Source organism: Lepisosteus platostomus, chromosome 13, assembly GCF_059453375.1.
Source record: "Lepisosteus platostomus isolate fLepPlt1 chromosome 13, fLepPlt1.hap1, whole genome shotgun sequence".
NCBI lineage: Eukaryota > Metazoa > Chordata > Actinopteri > Semionotiformes > Lepisosteidae > Lepisosteus > Lepisosteus platostomus.
Genome location: NC_142623.1, coordinates 17,085,391 through 17,102,218, shown reverse-complemented (window position 1 = coordinate 17,102,218; position 16,828 = coordinate 17,085,391). Strand labels below are relative to the sequence as shown.

Here is a 16,828-nt window from a genome sequence, read left to right as displayed (position 1 = left end):
GCCATGTGATCCTTAGTGGTCAGAGCATCACTTCAGTGTCTCATCTGAAGGACCGTACCTCTGTCAGCACACTCTCTCCTGTTGCCATATGGGAGCTTTGGTTTGGAATTTGTGCTTCAGAGGGTTGAGCACCACCTACTGGTCCACCAGCACCATTTATAGCCACAGATTGGTTTTCTTTGGACATCTTCTGTCGCAGGCCTAGCCTTGCCTAGCTTCTGAGATTGGACAAGATCAAATGAGAAAATGCACTGCTATCAGAAGGTGCTGAGCATTGCTGCCTCACTGCTGGGCGGTTTGATTTTGGGCCATGGGCACCTTACTGTGCAGAATGTCCGTGTTCTCTCCGTGCTTGTGTGGGTTTCCTCCCACGCCCCCCTGCAAAGAGCGCAGGTTGGGTTTAGGGACTGCACATGGAAATTGGCTTTTAGGTGAAGATGAGTAAAAGGTGTCATTTGTTCCACAAATATTAAAAAGGGTACTGTATGGTGTTGCTGTGAAGCAAATCAGACATCTTATTTAAAAAGAAATTTGGAGTCAATATGTAAGAATACAGCCTGTTTCTCCACTAAGAGCCCCCTGTTTTGCCATTCTTTTGCTAAATAAATTCAGCTGCGCTGTTTGTAGAAAACACCACTTTAAAGCAGAATGGAAGAAACAAAAACCAGCTTGGAAGAAAAGCAGGGTTTGGAGGCAAGAATAGGAGCAGAGAGTGCCCAGCGGGGGGGTGAGGGAGTGATCCCTTTTGACAGCCCCCCTGCTGCATCCTGTCTTTTCAGAGAGACCGCCCGCCCGCCCAGGAGAGCGAGCGCCACCAGCCCCGCCGCAGCCCTCGCCGGGGCGCCGCGCACAGCGGAGTCCTGCGCTGGTTGGCTGTTTCTGAAGGTGCGTTTGCGATTACATATGGCAGGGACTTGGCTCCGCGCGGCCACAGCTGCTGAGACCGTTAGGTGTTTTGTGTTGGTAGTCTCCCCTTTCTCTCTCTCTCACACACAAATTACAATCACTCCGTGCCGCTCTGCCTTTCCTGATTGGTGACTCCTGTTGCCTCGCGGTTCCGTGTTTTTTTTTCCCTGGGATCTGAAAGCTGGGATTAAGCGTCTGGCTCCCGGAATGGAGCGGAAAACCTCTGACTCCCAGATCAGGTGGCAGCTGTGCTATGACTTCTATGCCAGATCTTGGTGGATGGTAGGCAATTAATTAACTGCTTCGTTGCTGCAGTGATTTAATTGGGGCTTTTCACACTTTTTCTGTAATTGGAAATTCAGGGGGCATGGTAACAAGTCTTTACATATTTTATAGTTTGGCCATCCGTAACTTTTCAAAAATACAAACAGATGGTAGAATCTTTTCAAAATGTTATAAAAAAGCTTATGGATATACTGGGAACACCTCCTTTTGCAGAATTGGGTGTTAATGCCTTTTTTTAAAGATATTCAGCAATTTGATAGAGTCTGTTCCTAAAGCATTAAGTTTCAGTTTGTAAAGCACAGTAAGATGATTTGAATAGGGTGTTTGTAAAACATGCTAGAGTTTGACGTAAAGCACATCGACAGCAAAAATACCTTAACTGTTACAACAGAACTTAATGAGTGACCATTCATTGGAGTCACTGATGGATCTGTAATACCAGTTTCTAGTTCAGACGGCCTTTCTGGAGTGTTGTATCTGGTTATTTAATTTCTGTTAAACGCTGGTGACAGTAATGATATCCACGTTCCTCTTGCTGCTGTCACTGCAGTAGGGGCTTGCATGTCGGGGGCTGGCATCTGCCACACGTGCAGTCATTTCTTTCCCACTCCAAGGTCATCATGTCCACCGCACTTTCACCAGATGCTCTCTCGAAAGGATTGCTTTGGGAAGGGTAGAGGTTAAGTGGGGCACTTCAGCGTGGAAGGGAATTCTTCCTTTTCCTAGCCTGCGTTCTGCTCATCCCGCGTGGTCCCAGAGAGGGTTAAAGCCCAGCGGAAGCCCTCGCCGCCAGGGTTTAATAGCTGTTCTTTGTGATTTGTGGCTCTATTAACAGAAAGGAGTTCTGGCAGGTCCGTGTGTAGCGTGACAGATTGGCATCTTCAGTGCACGTTCAGTTTTGTTTTTTTACAGAGGAGCGCAATGATTCGCAGCTGATGATTTAATTCGGTCTGTCTTCCCTTGGATGCAATTTGGTGAATTCATCCCTCCAATTTTAATTAAGCAGCTGATAACTGCATTTTTAATCAATTTAAGCAACGCTTGAGTTATCTTGATTGAGGTGAGGTGTATTTAGTTGCATTTGTTTTCATCTCACCTGGATGTGCGAAGCATTGCCTTGAGTTGATCAAAAGGCAGGCAGGCAGGCATTGTCGGTGTCCAGCGTTGAGGAGCTGTTCCAAACATTCCTCTTTGCCTTCCTCTTTATCAGACGCACTCCTGCAGAACCCCTGGGGTGCACAGCTTGCTGTTGAATTCCTGACTGGTGTTGTGTACCAATCAAAGAAGCGGGGTCATTAAATAGCTGTTTTCTCTGATTGCTGCAAAGAAACATGGACTCACGTCAAGCAGTCTTCCTCCAGGAAGAGGTTTTGCCATTATGAGCAAGGGAATCATTTTTAAAGATGATGTTTTGTTCCATCTGACCTAAACCCAAAACATTGATGATCTGTAAAACCTGATGGTTGAGAAGCTTCACATGTAGAGCGATGGAATAAGATAATAGAGAGTTCGTCTCAATGAAGGTGTTTTTGAAGCATGCAATTTGATATGCAGAATGTACAGGAAATGCAGGGATGAATTGCAAAACGGTCTTCAGGTATATTCTGAGAATAGGGGGGTTCTGAGGAGGCTTTGGAGGTTTGTGGTCCAAGCCATGTGTAGGTCACTGGCTTGGAGTATGTAAACCTTAGACGCATGAACTGAATCTCTTTGAGTCTCCTTATGTCAGTTCTCATGAGACACAAAACCGAAGCCTCTGTGCACATGGGCCCATGCACTGTAGCATCAGGCACCTTGTCTGGATAAAATCAAGTGGATTTTCAGAGCAGTCAGCAGATCTAAAGGTTCTGGTAACTATCAGGGGGCCGTATTCATCAAACACTTCTCCAAGCATTAATTTCATGATGTTCTAGGCACATTACTTGTTGAAGAAAAAATCATTTCTGTAGTGAAAAGGTTGAATCCTTTTTTAATTGTTTGCATTTCCAAGAATTTAGGAATAGCCCTTTTTTGGAAAATCACAACTCTCACGGTTGTGTCATCCCCGCTGTTCCTTCACATTTTGATGGCTTTATTTTAAATTCCAAATTTATTTCCCAGTGTCTCTCAGGGGCTCAAAAGCCAATCATATGGTAAAATGAGATCAATGAGGAAACCACACAGGCCAGATTTTCCAGTTCCAAGTAAGTAAGCAAACTACCTCACTGTATTGCAAAAATAGATGTGACACACACTGTGCAGTCACGTGAGCCAGTGTAAGGAAGAAAGCAATGAGTGCAAGGCAGGTTAGACATCGCAGGGCACACACAGCTACAGACAGACACTTACACGCAGTCTTTGGACTGTGGGAGGAAATCAGAGCACCCAGAGCAAACCCACACAAAGATGGGGACAACATGCAAACTTCACACAGATAGCACCCTTGGTGTGGAATTGAAACCAGGGCTCCAGTGCTGCGACACAGAGATGCTAACCACTGTGCCACTGGGCATTTTAATTTTTCACCAATTTAAGAAAAAATAAGGGAGCAAAAGGTCAAGGTCACTTTCTTATTTAGCCATGCCGCTGTGTAGAAGCCACAATCAGGAGGTACCATATATTTAACCTTAAAACGTTATAATGAAGTATTATATTTTAATAGTTATTGATACAGGAGGTAAGAAGAAAAATCTCCCAAACATGCCAGTCAAACGTAATTTGCTCATTGTCAGGTCTTTTTCTCTACACGTCCGTGAAGATAAAAGACTCAGTTTTGTACTGCAGATCTATCTAGATGAACTTTTGTCTTGAAACACATGACTGAAATTTACCGCAGTATAGGTCTGCATAAAAATTATTTGTGTCTTTAAGCAGGAAAAGCACTAATAAAGACCAGGCTAATGCAGTGACTTTCATACAGCAGCATTTATACACATGTATTACGTGTGTATGATGTGCATACGTTTTTGTCGATTATTTACACAGGTGTGATGGCGGCCCAGACTCTGCAGGCTTGCGAGCTGACAAACAGCGGAGGGCAGATTCAGTTCTGCTGGACTCAGGGCCCTCGATTTCAATTGTTCCTGACGCCTAAGTGCACGCTATGCCCAAAAGCAGGCTTTGCGGCGCTCTTAAAAAAAAAACCCACCAGCTGTAATCCCCGTTGAGTGACGTTTTTTCTCAGTGCTGTGTAATCGTCATACTGGGGGAATCTTTAATTTCCTTGAGCGCGAGAGGCTTGTTTACATTGGAGCGGCGTAAGACTTGGGCACTGCCAGAGCTGGGGAACACTAACTGTGTGATAGTCTTTTCCGCCAGCGGTTTACCATTCGCGCTCCTTGAGTAATAATATACGGGTGGCTCTGGAAGCCACAGGGAAAGACTGCCTCCCAGGCAGCTGTGTAAAGATAATTTACAGATTTCCAAATCCTCTTTTAGTCACAACGGTATCCAGACAGCTCTCTCCTCAATGCAAATCAGAAAGGAAATTGTCACACCCCTTAAGATCGATTAAGGGATTCACTCTCCACCAGGAATAGTAGTTGACTGGAACAAGCCATCCTGAAAAAAAAGATCTGAGTGGAGTTTGAGGGGATTTTTCAAGAAACATCTAGATTAGATCAGAGGTTCAATAAACTGTGGTCAGTCCAGTGAGCTGGTAGGGATGAATAACCTTTGTTGTTCTCTTATGATCAGCACCACAGTCAGAGTGCAGCGGGGTTCTAAAACCTCATGTTATGCTGCAGCCATTTAGTTATTTTTCTGCTGTTTTTTTACACCTCTCATCGGCTTTTACTTCCAGAAGGATCACTGTGGATTGTTCTGCAGGCTTGGATCAGGGGTGGCATGGCAGACCAGTCCCCCAGGGAGAACCAGGTTCCTGCTGCAGGTGACGTAGGTGGCTCTCCTTTTTCTGGACCAGAGTTTCCTGACCAATTCCCCAGTATTGTGGTTGGGCACACTGTGGTGTACGAGGTGCTGTCCTTCACGTGACACTTTAACCAAGTTCCTGACCTTGGATGTTAAAGATGTCTGACAAGAGTAGGGGCGCTAATCAAAGGGTTCTGCCTACACACCTGGCCGCACTAGTTTTTCACTTCCCTGCCTGATCTACTGCGGTGGAGCAGCTGCTGGGCTGCCATGTGTCGCCCGGGTGGGGGCGGCACTGCCGTGGTCAGTTAAAGTGGCTGAAATGGATCCTTTTGGGCAGCTAGAAATTGATTAGAAATGTTATTGGGCGAGGCGTGGTTTTGCTGGCGGACTGTTTTTTTTCATGATACCTGTTTGAGGTGGAGTAAGGGGAAGGGGGTCTGATTTCACCGAGCCATGTGTCAGTCACTGGCTTGGAGTGTGTAAACCTTAGACGCATGAACTGAATCTCTTTGAGTCTCCTTATGTCAGTTCTCATGAGACACAAAACCGAAGCCTCTGTGCACATGAGCCCATGCACTGTAGCATCAGGCACCTTGTCTGGATAAAATCAAGTGGATTTTCAGAGCAGTCAGCAGATCTAAAGGTTCTGGTAACTATCAGGGTGCCGTAATTATCAAACACTTCTCCAAGCATTAATTTCATGATGTTCTAGGCACATTACTTGTTGAAGAAAAAATCATTTCTGTAGTGAAAAGGTTGAATCCTTTTTTAATTGTTTGCATTTCCAAGAATTTAGGAATAGCCCTTTTTTGGAAAATCACAACTCTCACGGTGGTTGTGTCATCCCCACTGTTCCTTCACATTTTGATGGCTTTATTTTAAATTCCAAATTTATTTCCCAGTGTCTCTCAGGGGCTCAAAAGCCAATCATATGGTAAAATGAGATCAACGAAGAAACCACACAGGCCAGATTTTCCAGTTCCAAGTAAGTAAGCAAACTACCTCACTGTATTGCAAAAATAGATGTGACACACACTGTGCAGTCACGTGAGCCAGTGTAAGGAAGAAAGCAATGAGTGCAAGGCAGGTTAGACATCGCAGGGCACACACAGCTACAGACAGACACTTACACGCAGTCTTTGGACTGTGGGAGGAAATCAGAGCACCCAGAGCAAACCCACACAAAGATGGGGACAACATGCAAACTTCACACAGATAGCACCCTTGGTGTGGAATTGAAACCAGGGCTCCAGTGCTGCGACACAGAGATGCTAACCACTGTGCCACTGGGCATTTTAATTTTTCACCAATTTAAGAAAAAATAAGGGAGCAAAAGGTCAAGGTCTCATGTGTTTGTCATACTTTATCTCTAATTGTGGTACAGATCATAAGAATGATGATCTTTTCGACTACTGCAATGCTCTACTCCCTGGGGTATCTAAATCTACTCTGAACAAGCTGCAGTATGTCCAAAATTCAGCAACCAGAATCCTGACCAGGTCTAGTGCAAGTGTTCACATTACTCCTATCCTGGAGTCCTTGCACTGGCTTCCGGTCACATTCCGCGTAGACTTTAAAATCCTCATGCTCACCTATAAGGCTTTACATGGCTTGGCACCTCAATACCTGTCTGAACTTTTATCACACTACTCCCCACCTCGCAACCTCCGCTCTTCAAATTCTGCCCTCCTTACTGTCCCCCAAGCCCATCTACATTGTATGGGCGACAGGGCCTTCTCCTGCTATGCCCCCAAGCTCTGGAACTCTTTGCCCAAGGATATCAGAGAGTCTTTTTCTCTAAACTCCTTCAAATCCAGACTCAAAACCCTCTTCTTCAGAAAAGCCTTTACTTAACTGGTTCCATTCTTCACCCCTCTGCTCTTCTTAATACCACCTTCCACGGTCTCCTTTATTGTTATTGTTGTAATTGTAATTGTGTCCTATCTTGTGAAATCTTCTTATTTATTGTTGTAGTCTTCTTATTTATTGTTATTGTCATCCTGTAAAGCGCTTTGAGAAGCCACCTTTAAAGGCGCTATATAAAATAAAGATTATTATTATTATTATTATTATTATTATTATTATTATTATTATTATAAGAAGACAAGAAAGGTTATTATCCCCCCAAAATGAAAAAATAATGGTTTTGTGTAACCGTGCATAACATAACTGCTGCAGCACGTTACGTGGAAGATAATGCTTTACTGTTTCTTATGCAACCAGGAGCAGCTATTCAACATCCCGCTTATGGCACCTATACTGATCACAGTTGATGTCTAATTTTGCAGTAGTTATATTGATAACTATTATTATAGTTGATATTGATCAATTATCATAGTTAATTTAATCACTGTCAATTCTCGTCCTAACCCCTGCCTTCCCACTCTGTCTGTTATTACTAAATTGATGTGAACTGACTTTTAAGCAAAAATAAGGTGCTGCCTTTAAAGAGTGTCAAAACCATTTATTTGGGATCTGCTTTCACCCCATGTAGAGTTTAATTTCGCAGAGTAAATGACAGTAAATAAAAATACATGAAAGTCAATGGAAGGTCGAATGGAAGTAGCGATATACAAACTTTGTGTATGAAGGCAGTCTGAAGGAGCAAAGGCAGGCCTTGGGAAGGGGGGGGTGGGCTTATCTTTGCATCTCAAACAGCTGGAGCCTCGACACATTTAAAGAAGACCCCCCCCATCCACTGTAGAGTGGGTTTGCACAGAAATAGCTATCTAGGGCAGCAGAAGGTCTGGGGCCGGCCTGTTGTGGAGAGCCCTTCAGCCCTGGGTTGGCATGCAGTGGGTGGTGTGTGTGTGCTGGGGGGGAGGGGGCTGTTGGCATCAGGATGCCACCCTGGGCAGACTCCGTGTGGGCTACAGATTTTCATAGGCAGCTTGCTGGGTCTGCATACAGAGGGTGCCTGGCACACACACCACACAAACACAACATGCAGCGCTGTCCTGGATTTGTTATGCCACCCTGTTCTTCTTGTTTTAAATAAAATAATCTTTTATTCCCTTTCCTTGCTTTCACAAAATGCTTTGGTGTGTACTTCCCCCTTTTCACTATGATTGCATTGTCATGTACCGCGCTGACTATAATACCTTCATTTTCTGTCAAGATATGCTAGGAGTAATATAGGTTTTCCTGTTTGTTGGTAGGGCTAGGTCTGTGAAACTGGCCCTCTTCTTTCCCAGGGCTTAGATTCATTCGTTTCTGTGTAATAATAATAAACAACTTTATTTTATATAGCGCCTTTAAAGGTGGCTTCTCAAAGCGCTGTGTACAGTTCCTATGAGTGATCCGTTGCCTTGTTCCAAGAGCAATTCCCGATCTCGTTGCCTTTCGATACATTCGTTCTATTCCTTCCTGTCTGAGAAATTGCAAGTAAGAAAATGGGAATTTCGATGTTATGAGCTAACAGAAATGCACCTTGCTCGGGTCCAGTCTCCGTTGGATTTTCATTTCCCTTTGAAAGTCTCTGAAAATGTTTATGGCCAGCGAGGGGCAGTGACCCGTGTTCTGTAAGCTGGCTGAGAACTCTTCAGAGCTCCTTTGCTGCCATTATGTTATCTTAAGGGTTGCACCTCCAGTATAGTTAATCTCAAATGCGCCTACTTTAACAGAACAAGCAAAAGGACATCACTGAAATATTTCATTTTCTATCCTCAAAGCACTCAGAGGTTTGTGTTCTCTTTGCTGGGCAGGGAATGCCTTGCTTTCCAGTCAGGAAAGTCAGCCAGCCCAGCAGTCGTTGGACCCTGCCCTGTCCAAGCCAAATGGTTACGCTGGGTTGCACTGGTTCTTCCGAGGAATTTGCATGGATAATGGGCATTAAATGGGATTCAGGTTTCTGGTGTTGCCTGCTGGCTTTGTATTAAAAACTGGCAGCCTGTTTTTGCCTTTCATGTTATTTGCTTTGTTTTGTTGTCTCAGTACTGCAGTTTGTAGGGGGAGCGATATTTTCCCATTATCAAAAATATTAGTTTTCTTCTTTTAATTATTTTTGTTTACTTTTTGGTATTATATATTATAAAAAGGATTGGGGGCTCAGCTTGGAAGGTCCGCTCCTAACGTGACTAGGGTGAAAGTAACTCAGGGGCAGTGGGGGGGACAGCTGATCTTGGCAGATTTTTCCTCCTTCTCTGGTAGGTCTGCCACCACTATTTGGGGGAGACCTTTCAGTACTGAGGTATCCAAACTGACAAAAACGTCAACCCACAAAACCTGCAGCAAGTTTAAAAAAAAAAAGTATATCTGGTAAAAGCACATCTGATTTCTCCCCCTCTCTCCCCATCATGCGGAAGATAGAAGCCGAAACGCTTTTTTGGGGGTAAATTCCCGCATCCCTGTTTTCCACTCGAGTGTGTGTATGAGTGTAGGGGTGCATGAAGAGCTGAATCCTGTGATGCCTGACCTTCCCTAGGTCAGCGTGCATCCTCCCAGCACGCTCTGAAATACAGCAGTTTTGTGCAGTCCCTTAGCCCGCCCCTCTCGTGGGAAGAGACAATCGCTCTATTCAAATATACAAAGCCTGCTCCACCCCCCTTTGGACCCCCCCCCACGCAGGGCAGTGTGTGTGAACAGAGGGTCTTGTGACAACACTGGAGTGAGACTCAGACCTGTAGGACTGAGCTCTGAGCTCAGCTGGGGCCTGCAGTCACACTGGCCTGTGTGTTATAAAATGATTGCTGATTTGCTGCAGTAAGTGATGGCAAACTCTCTGCAGTGACAGCCTTGCTGCACTAAACCCTGCCTTTGTGTTCTGGTGCAGGAGAGCGCAGTGCTTCCCCAGCCAGACACGGGTACGTTGTTTTCTGTGAGCGCACCCAGCGCAGGCTGGCTCGGGAGGAGTTAATCCACAGGTGTTGTGGTTGCCCGCCTGCCTGCCTCGCCCTGCGCACAGATGCCTGTCTCTGCCTGAACAGCTGGCGGGCCATGTGCTCTACCAAGTGTTGCTGTCGAGTGGGAGCGGACATGAATATTCATGATGCCGCCGTCGCGTAGGAGCCTGGCACTGCCACGGCCAGCCTTAGCCTTTGAACACATGTACGGGCGGGCGGGGGGGGGGCAAAGAGGCACTGGGAACAGCAGCCCGGTGGCCCACTTCCACAGGCCTGCCACTCTTCCTGTCGTCCTGCCTGGAGAGGAAGGACGGAGAAAGAGTGCGAGAGAGGGAGAATGAAGCAGAGAGAGACGGGTGCATCGAGGAACAAAGAGTGGGGAGCTGACGGAGAGAGAGAGAGGTGGGATGGGCAGGATGTCAGAAGCAAAGAGGCAGAGGCTGAGGCATTGAGACGGGGCGATGGAGAGGAAGAGAAGGGATAAATGTGCTCGGGGAGGGGAGTGAAATGGTAAGGAAGCGGAAGAGTTTAGAGATGAACAGCCCGAGAAAGTGTGGGGACAGGCATGTGACCGAACGAGAGATGAAGGATATGACATGAGGTATAATGAAAATTGCATCCCGAATTTTGAGAGAACCTCTTGATTGTAGGTGTTTTCTATTGATTTCTGAAATGGTTGTTGTTTTTTTTCATCCTGCCTGCTGTTTAAAGGACAGCATTATCACAGTTTGATTTCCCACGAGTTTGGTCAAGGAGCTCCGGGACACTGTGTGATACTGGGATGAAAATTAGCAGCTGCCCAGCGCCCACAGCAGCCCTTGTTAAGATATGTTATTCATGAAGGGGAGTTGCCAACATCTGAGTGCGCCAGGGACTTTTGAACCCTTTCTGAACTCGCAAAGTAAATTCTCGCCCTGCTCCAGATTTATTACCTTGTGGTCTCAAAGGCAGACTGCTGTGCTATTTCCCTTTACATACAGAACAATCATGTAACATTTATCCCTTTCAGAATTTCTTTCTTTCCATTTTGTGATGTTTTCTACTGATATTACTGCGAACTTGAGGATCAAACTTTTGCTTATCAGGAACAGAGCTTTCCTTTTGCATTAATAAAAGAACGCAGTACAATTTACTACACATGGTTTTGCTTTATTCATTATGGTAACCTTACAACAAGTTAAAACCACATTGGTGATGGTGTTGGATGGATTTCAGGTTCATCCTCTTTAGTTTTCCAAGATGAAGTGTAATCCTTTATTTGGTTGAGGTTTGAGACCTCTCAGCAAGGGAACCTAATTAATTACCTGGTGTGCCGTTACACAGTGGTGCCCATGTGTTACCAGTGATTAGTAAGCCGTGTTTTGGGAGACGGAAGGTTAATTTGTTGATTGCCACTTCAGGCGTATTTGTCTTTCACTGCTGTGAGTTATGTGGAGTCTCTCACCCCTGTGGTTTCAGTTGAGAGGTCAGTGATGGTGGGAGATGCTAACAACACAGGTGAGCTGTAAGCAACACCTGGGACACATGGGACCTGGCCTTTTACTGAAAGAACAGAGAAGAGGGAGCAGTTGGCAGAGAATACTCTAGGCATGTCCCCAGCCACTATAGACGACATGGCCTTCTTGAGCTCCATGCTCTTCCTCGGTTAGAGGAGAACTCTTGGCCATCGACCTGCGGGAGAAGAGACTGAACGCAGGTCGTTAACAGAAATGGGGAAGCCTTTTCTGAGCCCTTTTATCTCTGTAGATGAAAACAGGATGGGTTGTGGTGGCAGGGGCGTATCTCTCTGCTGTATGAACCAGACCAGCCTCGACAGAGAGGTGTTGTCTGTTGTAAAGCAATGCTAAGCCTAAAACAGAGCTGAGTGCAACACAGCAGCATCACCGGCAACCCTGGTCCTACATACTGTTCCGAGTTCAGATGGATAATATCTATTCTGTGCACCAGATCAGTGAAAAAATGGAGCATATTTGCTCATGTATGGGGGAAATCTTGATATTTAGAATTCATCTTTCATTGCATCCTCTCAGTTTGTGTTCACCAGTGGTTTCTTTTCTCATGCCCATGACTCCTTTACCCACGTAGGAAGAATGAGGTGGGGTGGATGTGCTTCTCCTGTTCACCCATCCTGGTCCAGAAACGCTCAGGGCAGGACTGTACGTGTCCATAGTCCTAAAACTCGGGGGAACACTTATTGATCTTCTGTCATTTGTGCAAAGTGCGAGCTGCTGCAGAGGGTGTTAATTCTGAATTTGAATTTCTTCTCCTTGTAAATGGAGGAGGCAAGCTACTGTTTAAGCAAGCAAAACGAACATAAGCATCAGAAATGTAGGAGGCAGAAAGAGAGAGGGTTAAAAGCACCACAGCAACAAATTAGTAATGCTTGTTGTCAAACAAAACAACAGGGGGAAAAAAGAGCCCCCTCGCACAGCAGATTGCCTGGGCCCAGGGCTCAGCCATGCTTATCTCTTCAGCCCTGAGGAGACCTGGGCCTGGCTGTGGGATGCGGCAGCTCTCTCTCTGCGTGCCAGGCCAGCACTGACCAGCCTCCACTTCGCCGAGATGATCTCATTCTGCAGCAGCCCAGCCACGCTCAGCCCTGCAGTCAGGACCCTTTTCTTGTCCAAAGGCCCGTAACATCACGAGCTGACCACCTCCAGCACCCTCCCCCCAACTCCCAATCTGCAGTAAAAGGCTCGTTTTATTTTGCATGCAAAATGTATTAGCCATAACTTTTAAATAAAATAATTTAGTCTTCAGAATGATCTTCTTTAATGATTGGGGAGGGGTTTTTCCCTTGGCTCTGAAGTTCTGTCTTGTTCTGACCAGCATTTCTTCCGTTATGCCTTAGGTTGTTACCTAAGAAGTTCCCCTCTGCTCTCGAGAGTTGTCTGTGGGCTATTCCTCTCTGTACTTTGTCTCCAGGGTACCCGCAAGAAGTGAAAAGATTATTAGGATATCAAGTTCTACATAAGGGGTCCAAGACCAGTGCTGGTCGTAATGCAGTCCTCAAAATAGGAACCTTCACGATCACGAGCATGGGTGATCTGAAAGGCATTTTCTGCTGGACCTGGTAAGAGCAGCTTTGTTAATATTTTAAACGAAATGACCAGTCCCTCCTCGACTACCCAGTGGTTGAATTGTCATTTTCCCACTGGATTTCTCTGCCCGTGACCGTCTGCATCAGGCCCTGCTATTGCACAGAGTGCTGCTGTTTTGGCGTCTGCTCCCTTGCCCCTTGGGTTTTGTTCTTTTAAAGGGAAGGAAAACAAACAGGTGAGCGGGAGAGGGAGAGAGAAACCAGAGGTGTGGAGAAATGGAGGGGAGGGGGGGAAGAAGAGGAGCTGCAGGAAGGCAGATAGAAGAGAAGGAAAGGGCGAGCGGGAGAGGAAGAGGGAGAGAAAGGACAGCGGGTGACAAAGAGGAGCCTCCAGCATGCCTCATCCTCAGGCCCCTTGCTCAGCTCCCTTCCTTTCATGGGGAGCCAAAAAAACAGATTATTACCCCCCTCCCTTTCCTCCTGAGGGAGAGCAGAGTGTGAGCTGCTTTCCTGCACCATCGCCCCCCCCCCAACACACACACCTCCCCTCACTCCCCCATCACACCCGGCTCTTCTGCTCGAGAGTGTGCTGACAGCGCCACACACACGCCAGCAAAACTAGCGCACGCTATGAATCAATTTATTATTGCACCAAGTCAAAGGTTAAAAAAATACATGTCTGCTCCTTGTCTGGGGTTAATTTGCTTTCAGTATCGCTGGTGTTGCTCTGCCAGTTTGCTGCTTATGTTATACTTATTGTACCTGCATCCAGCCTCAGATCTCCTGGGCAGGGCTTTCCAACTGCAGGCTAAAACAGCTGAGTGACTCGCTGAATGGTAAGGCGCCGCATAAAACAAACACAAGCCAGACAGATTGTGTTGTAAGGGAATGAAATAGTCATAGGCTGCAAAACTGGGCTGCCGTACTCGTGACACTATGCAAAACTGACAGAAATGGAGTGCTATTATTTTACAACGTTGTGTTGTGTAGTCTAGGGCTGGTTGACTTGCCAACGGCAGCTGCCTTATTGAGAAAATATGAAATCCATGTTGCCGCTAGATAAGGCTTTGATTTACAACACGCCTCTGCAGCTGTTTTTTGAGGTGCACTGCTCTAGAATGCAGTTGCAACTGGCTGGAATGGCTGGATGATTTAAGCAGGGGCAGCTTGTTAGCAGTGAGACAGCACAGTTTGGGTTTTTTTGCAGAGTGCATGGAGGTGCACTCTCCTGTCCCCATCTGTTTGCAAGGAGCTCTTATTAAAAAGAGGCCACAGTCGCCACAGCCGTGAGGAAAGGTTCATTTTCTGAATGACTGTAACAGGCCCTGTTTATGTGTGCACTTGCTCTGGTGTTGCTCTTGTTGTAGTCTGGTCTAAAACACCTCAAAATCATGCTGCCTGTTTCTCCTTCGTAATATGGCATGGCATCGTACAATGACGCACCCATGCAGAAGGGTGGCAACAGTAGGAGACTGTGCCATTCCCAGGAATCAAAGCCAGGGTAGTGAGAGAGACTTGGGCACCCACCAGGGTCTGGACCTCCTTCCTGCCTGTCCCTTCTAACATGCTTGGCTCTCTGCAACTCAGAGCTGGCAGCCCACTGAAGCTCAGCAGGTGTGAGCCTGGTCAGCACCTGGATGGGAGACCTGTTGGGAAAAACTAAGGCTGCTGCTGTAAGAGGTGTTAGTGGGGCCAGCAGGGGGCGCTCACCCTGCAGTCCATGTGGGTCCTAATGCCCCAGTATAGTAATGGGGACACTATACTGTAAACAGGCTCCGTCCTTCGGATGAGATGTAAAACCATGGTCCTGACCTTGAACTGGCTTCATCACTCTGTTCTCCTCCCCACTAATAGCTGATGTGTGGTGGGTGTACTGGCACACTATGGCTGTTGTCGCATCGTCCAGGTGGGGCTGCACAGTGGTGGTGGTGGAGGGGAGTCCCCATTACCTGTAAAGCCCATTGAGAGGAGTGTCCAGAAAAGCACTATATAAGTGTAATGAATTATTATTATTGGAAAGGTCTACAAGAAAAAAACTGAGAGTCTGGTACACAGACCTTGCCCTTACAGGGCCTTACACATACGTTTCTGAAATTGCAAAGTCAAGCGATGCTGGCTGGAGGTGTTGACCTATAACATGCCAATGAACACGTGCTAGCAGGATGACCGTTGTTAAGATATTATTATTAGCATGCACTGTGCAAGATCACAGCAGGTCCAATACACACTAATAAAACTGGCAAGGAGTTAATTTTGCCTTGTAGGTGTAGGTAGTTTTTTTTTTATGTGACTGCTGTCATATTCTTTGGGAAACAATTGAGACAATGGTCAATTATTGGCAATTCTCCTGTAAGGGCATGTAAATGACTGGCCCGGTGCATCTTGCAGGGCAATTATGGAAACAGTCTTCCATGGTGACTGACGTGTGGTGAGGAAACCAGCAAGTCCTCTGTCTGAATGTGTGTAGGATGGGGGAGTGGCTGTTGCATATGGCTGTGCCAGAGGCTTTGGATAAACTCTGCAGTGCTGGGGGGGACATATGGTTTTGAATGTAAAAGTTAAATATTGTGAACTCTTTTTTTGATTGATGTCCAGTTGGTAGTCGGCAACCTCAAATCAGGATCACCATCGGCAAAAGCAAAATAGAAAGGAAGTCCTTAACGAAATCTCTCCTACCAGCCTCTGTGCTGAAAATCCCAGTTTGCCTATCAGCTTAATTGAAGCAGTTCTTTGTGCAGTGCGGGGTTGGCTTTACCTTATAACACAGCAGGACTGGCGCGGCGCAGTCCAGCGCATTGAAGGGGTCTCTTTCTTCTGTCCCATTTAGAAAACAATAAATTTAACAATCATCACATTTCTGAACAGTTGCCCGCGTGTGGTTCTGAGTCAGTGCGTTTGTATTGTTCTTTCCAGTAAGCTTAGTATTTTTTTGAAGTCAGCAGCCTTTTTGGGTGAAGGGAACGCGGACCTCACGTGGAGGTATTGAAAACGCATCAAAGGGAGCGCGCGCGCACGCTCACACACACAAGTATCTGTAACAACATTGACTCCAAGATCAATTAAGCTAAAAGAAAAGGGAGGGGAATCAAAGAATATTCCGGCACCAACAAAAAGCAAATTGATTAGGAAGTTGCAAAACCAGCCAGCAGCCCCGGTGGGCCTATTGAGTCTGTCAGGTTTCCTTTGCTGTTTCTTATTTTATACGGCTGTGCTTTTCGATGTAACAAAACAAAAAACAGAACAAATGCAAAAGGAACGAGTGTGAAAGGGCGGGGAGCTCCGGGCAGTTTCACAAACCGGCACAAAATCGCTGGACGCCCTCTAAAAGCACGTCGTACGAGAAGGACATGATAGGACCATGAAAGGGTTTTTACAATGGGATCTCGAGTTCCCTACACAGTGCTCAATGGCGACATGCTCCTTCGCTCTTAATCTCGTATGACTCTTTTCCACATGCTGTGGGAAAACTTGTATAGAAAAGTTTGACTTGCCACCAAGGTCAAAACTTCCCTCATATATCGGCCTTAAATTTGAATTCTGGGCTTAGTCCACTGACGCCAGCGGACGTGATATGGCGCCATATCGTCTCCGCGATGAACAGCTATGTTTTGAGCAGGAAGATTATTTCATAATGTTCACCGGAAGGAGTCACTACACAGGTGTTTGCTGTTTTTTGTTGTTTGATGTATGATATTTTGTTGCACTGGTGTTATGATCCTCTCGGTATTAATTAAACAAAACTCCTTGTTCTAAAATGTTTTCCATAAATGAAATATCGGAATTTTCCAGGTGCCAATCCCTCGTTTGTGTAAGTCAGACTTCCCCAAAACGACAGCAAAGAAGAAAACGAACGCGGTGGCCACACATCAGAACAAAACGCGACAACAGGTGACTGTCTCCCGCC

At 46.1% G+C, this 16,828-nt stretch overlaps 1 protein-coding gene and 1 long non-coding RNA gene across 13 annotated transcripts in view; one reads left to right on the top strand and one right to left on the bottom strand.

The window, feature by feature from the left end:
• The first annotated feature begins 1,098 nt into the window (after positions 1 to 1,098).
• nfixb (nuclear factor I/Xb) overlaps positions 1,099 to 16,828 on the top strand; it is a 199,387-nt gene continuing 183,657 nt past the window's right edge. For all 12 annotated transcript variants that reach the window (XM_088603586.1, XM_088603575.1, XM_088603582.1 and 9 more), the window contains exon 1: positions 1,099 to 1,188. In XM_088603586.1, the coding sequence (XP_088459712.1) occupies positions 1,114 to 1,188 (75 nt within the window). In that variant the 5' untranslated portion in view covers positions 1,099 to 1,113. The remainder of the gene's footprint in view (positions 1,189 to 16,828) is intronic.
• Positions 11,013 to 16,555, bottom strand: LOC148650106 (uncharacterized). Its single transcript, XR_015926028.1, has 2 exons — positions 14,737 to 16,555; positions 11,013 to 13,134 (listed from the first exon to the last, which is right to left on the bottom strand). It is a non-coding gene; the product is annotated as an uncharacterized LOC148650106 (long non-coding RNA).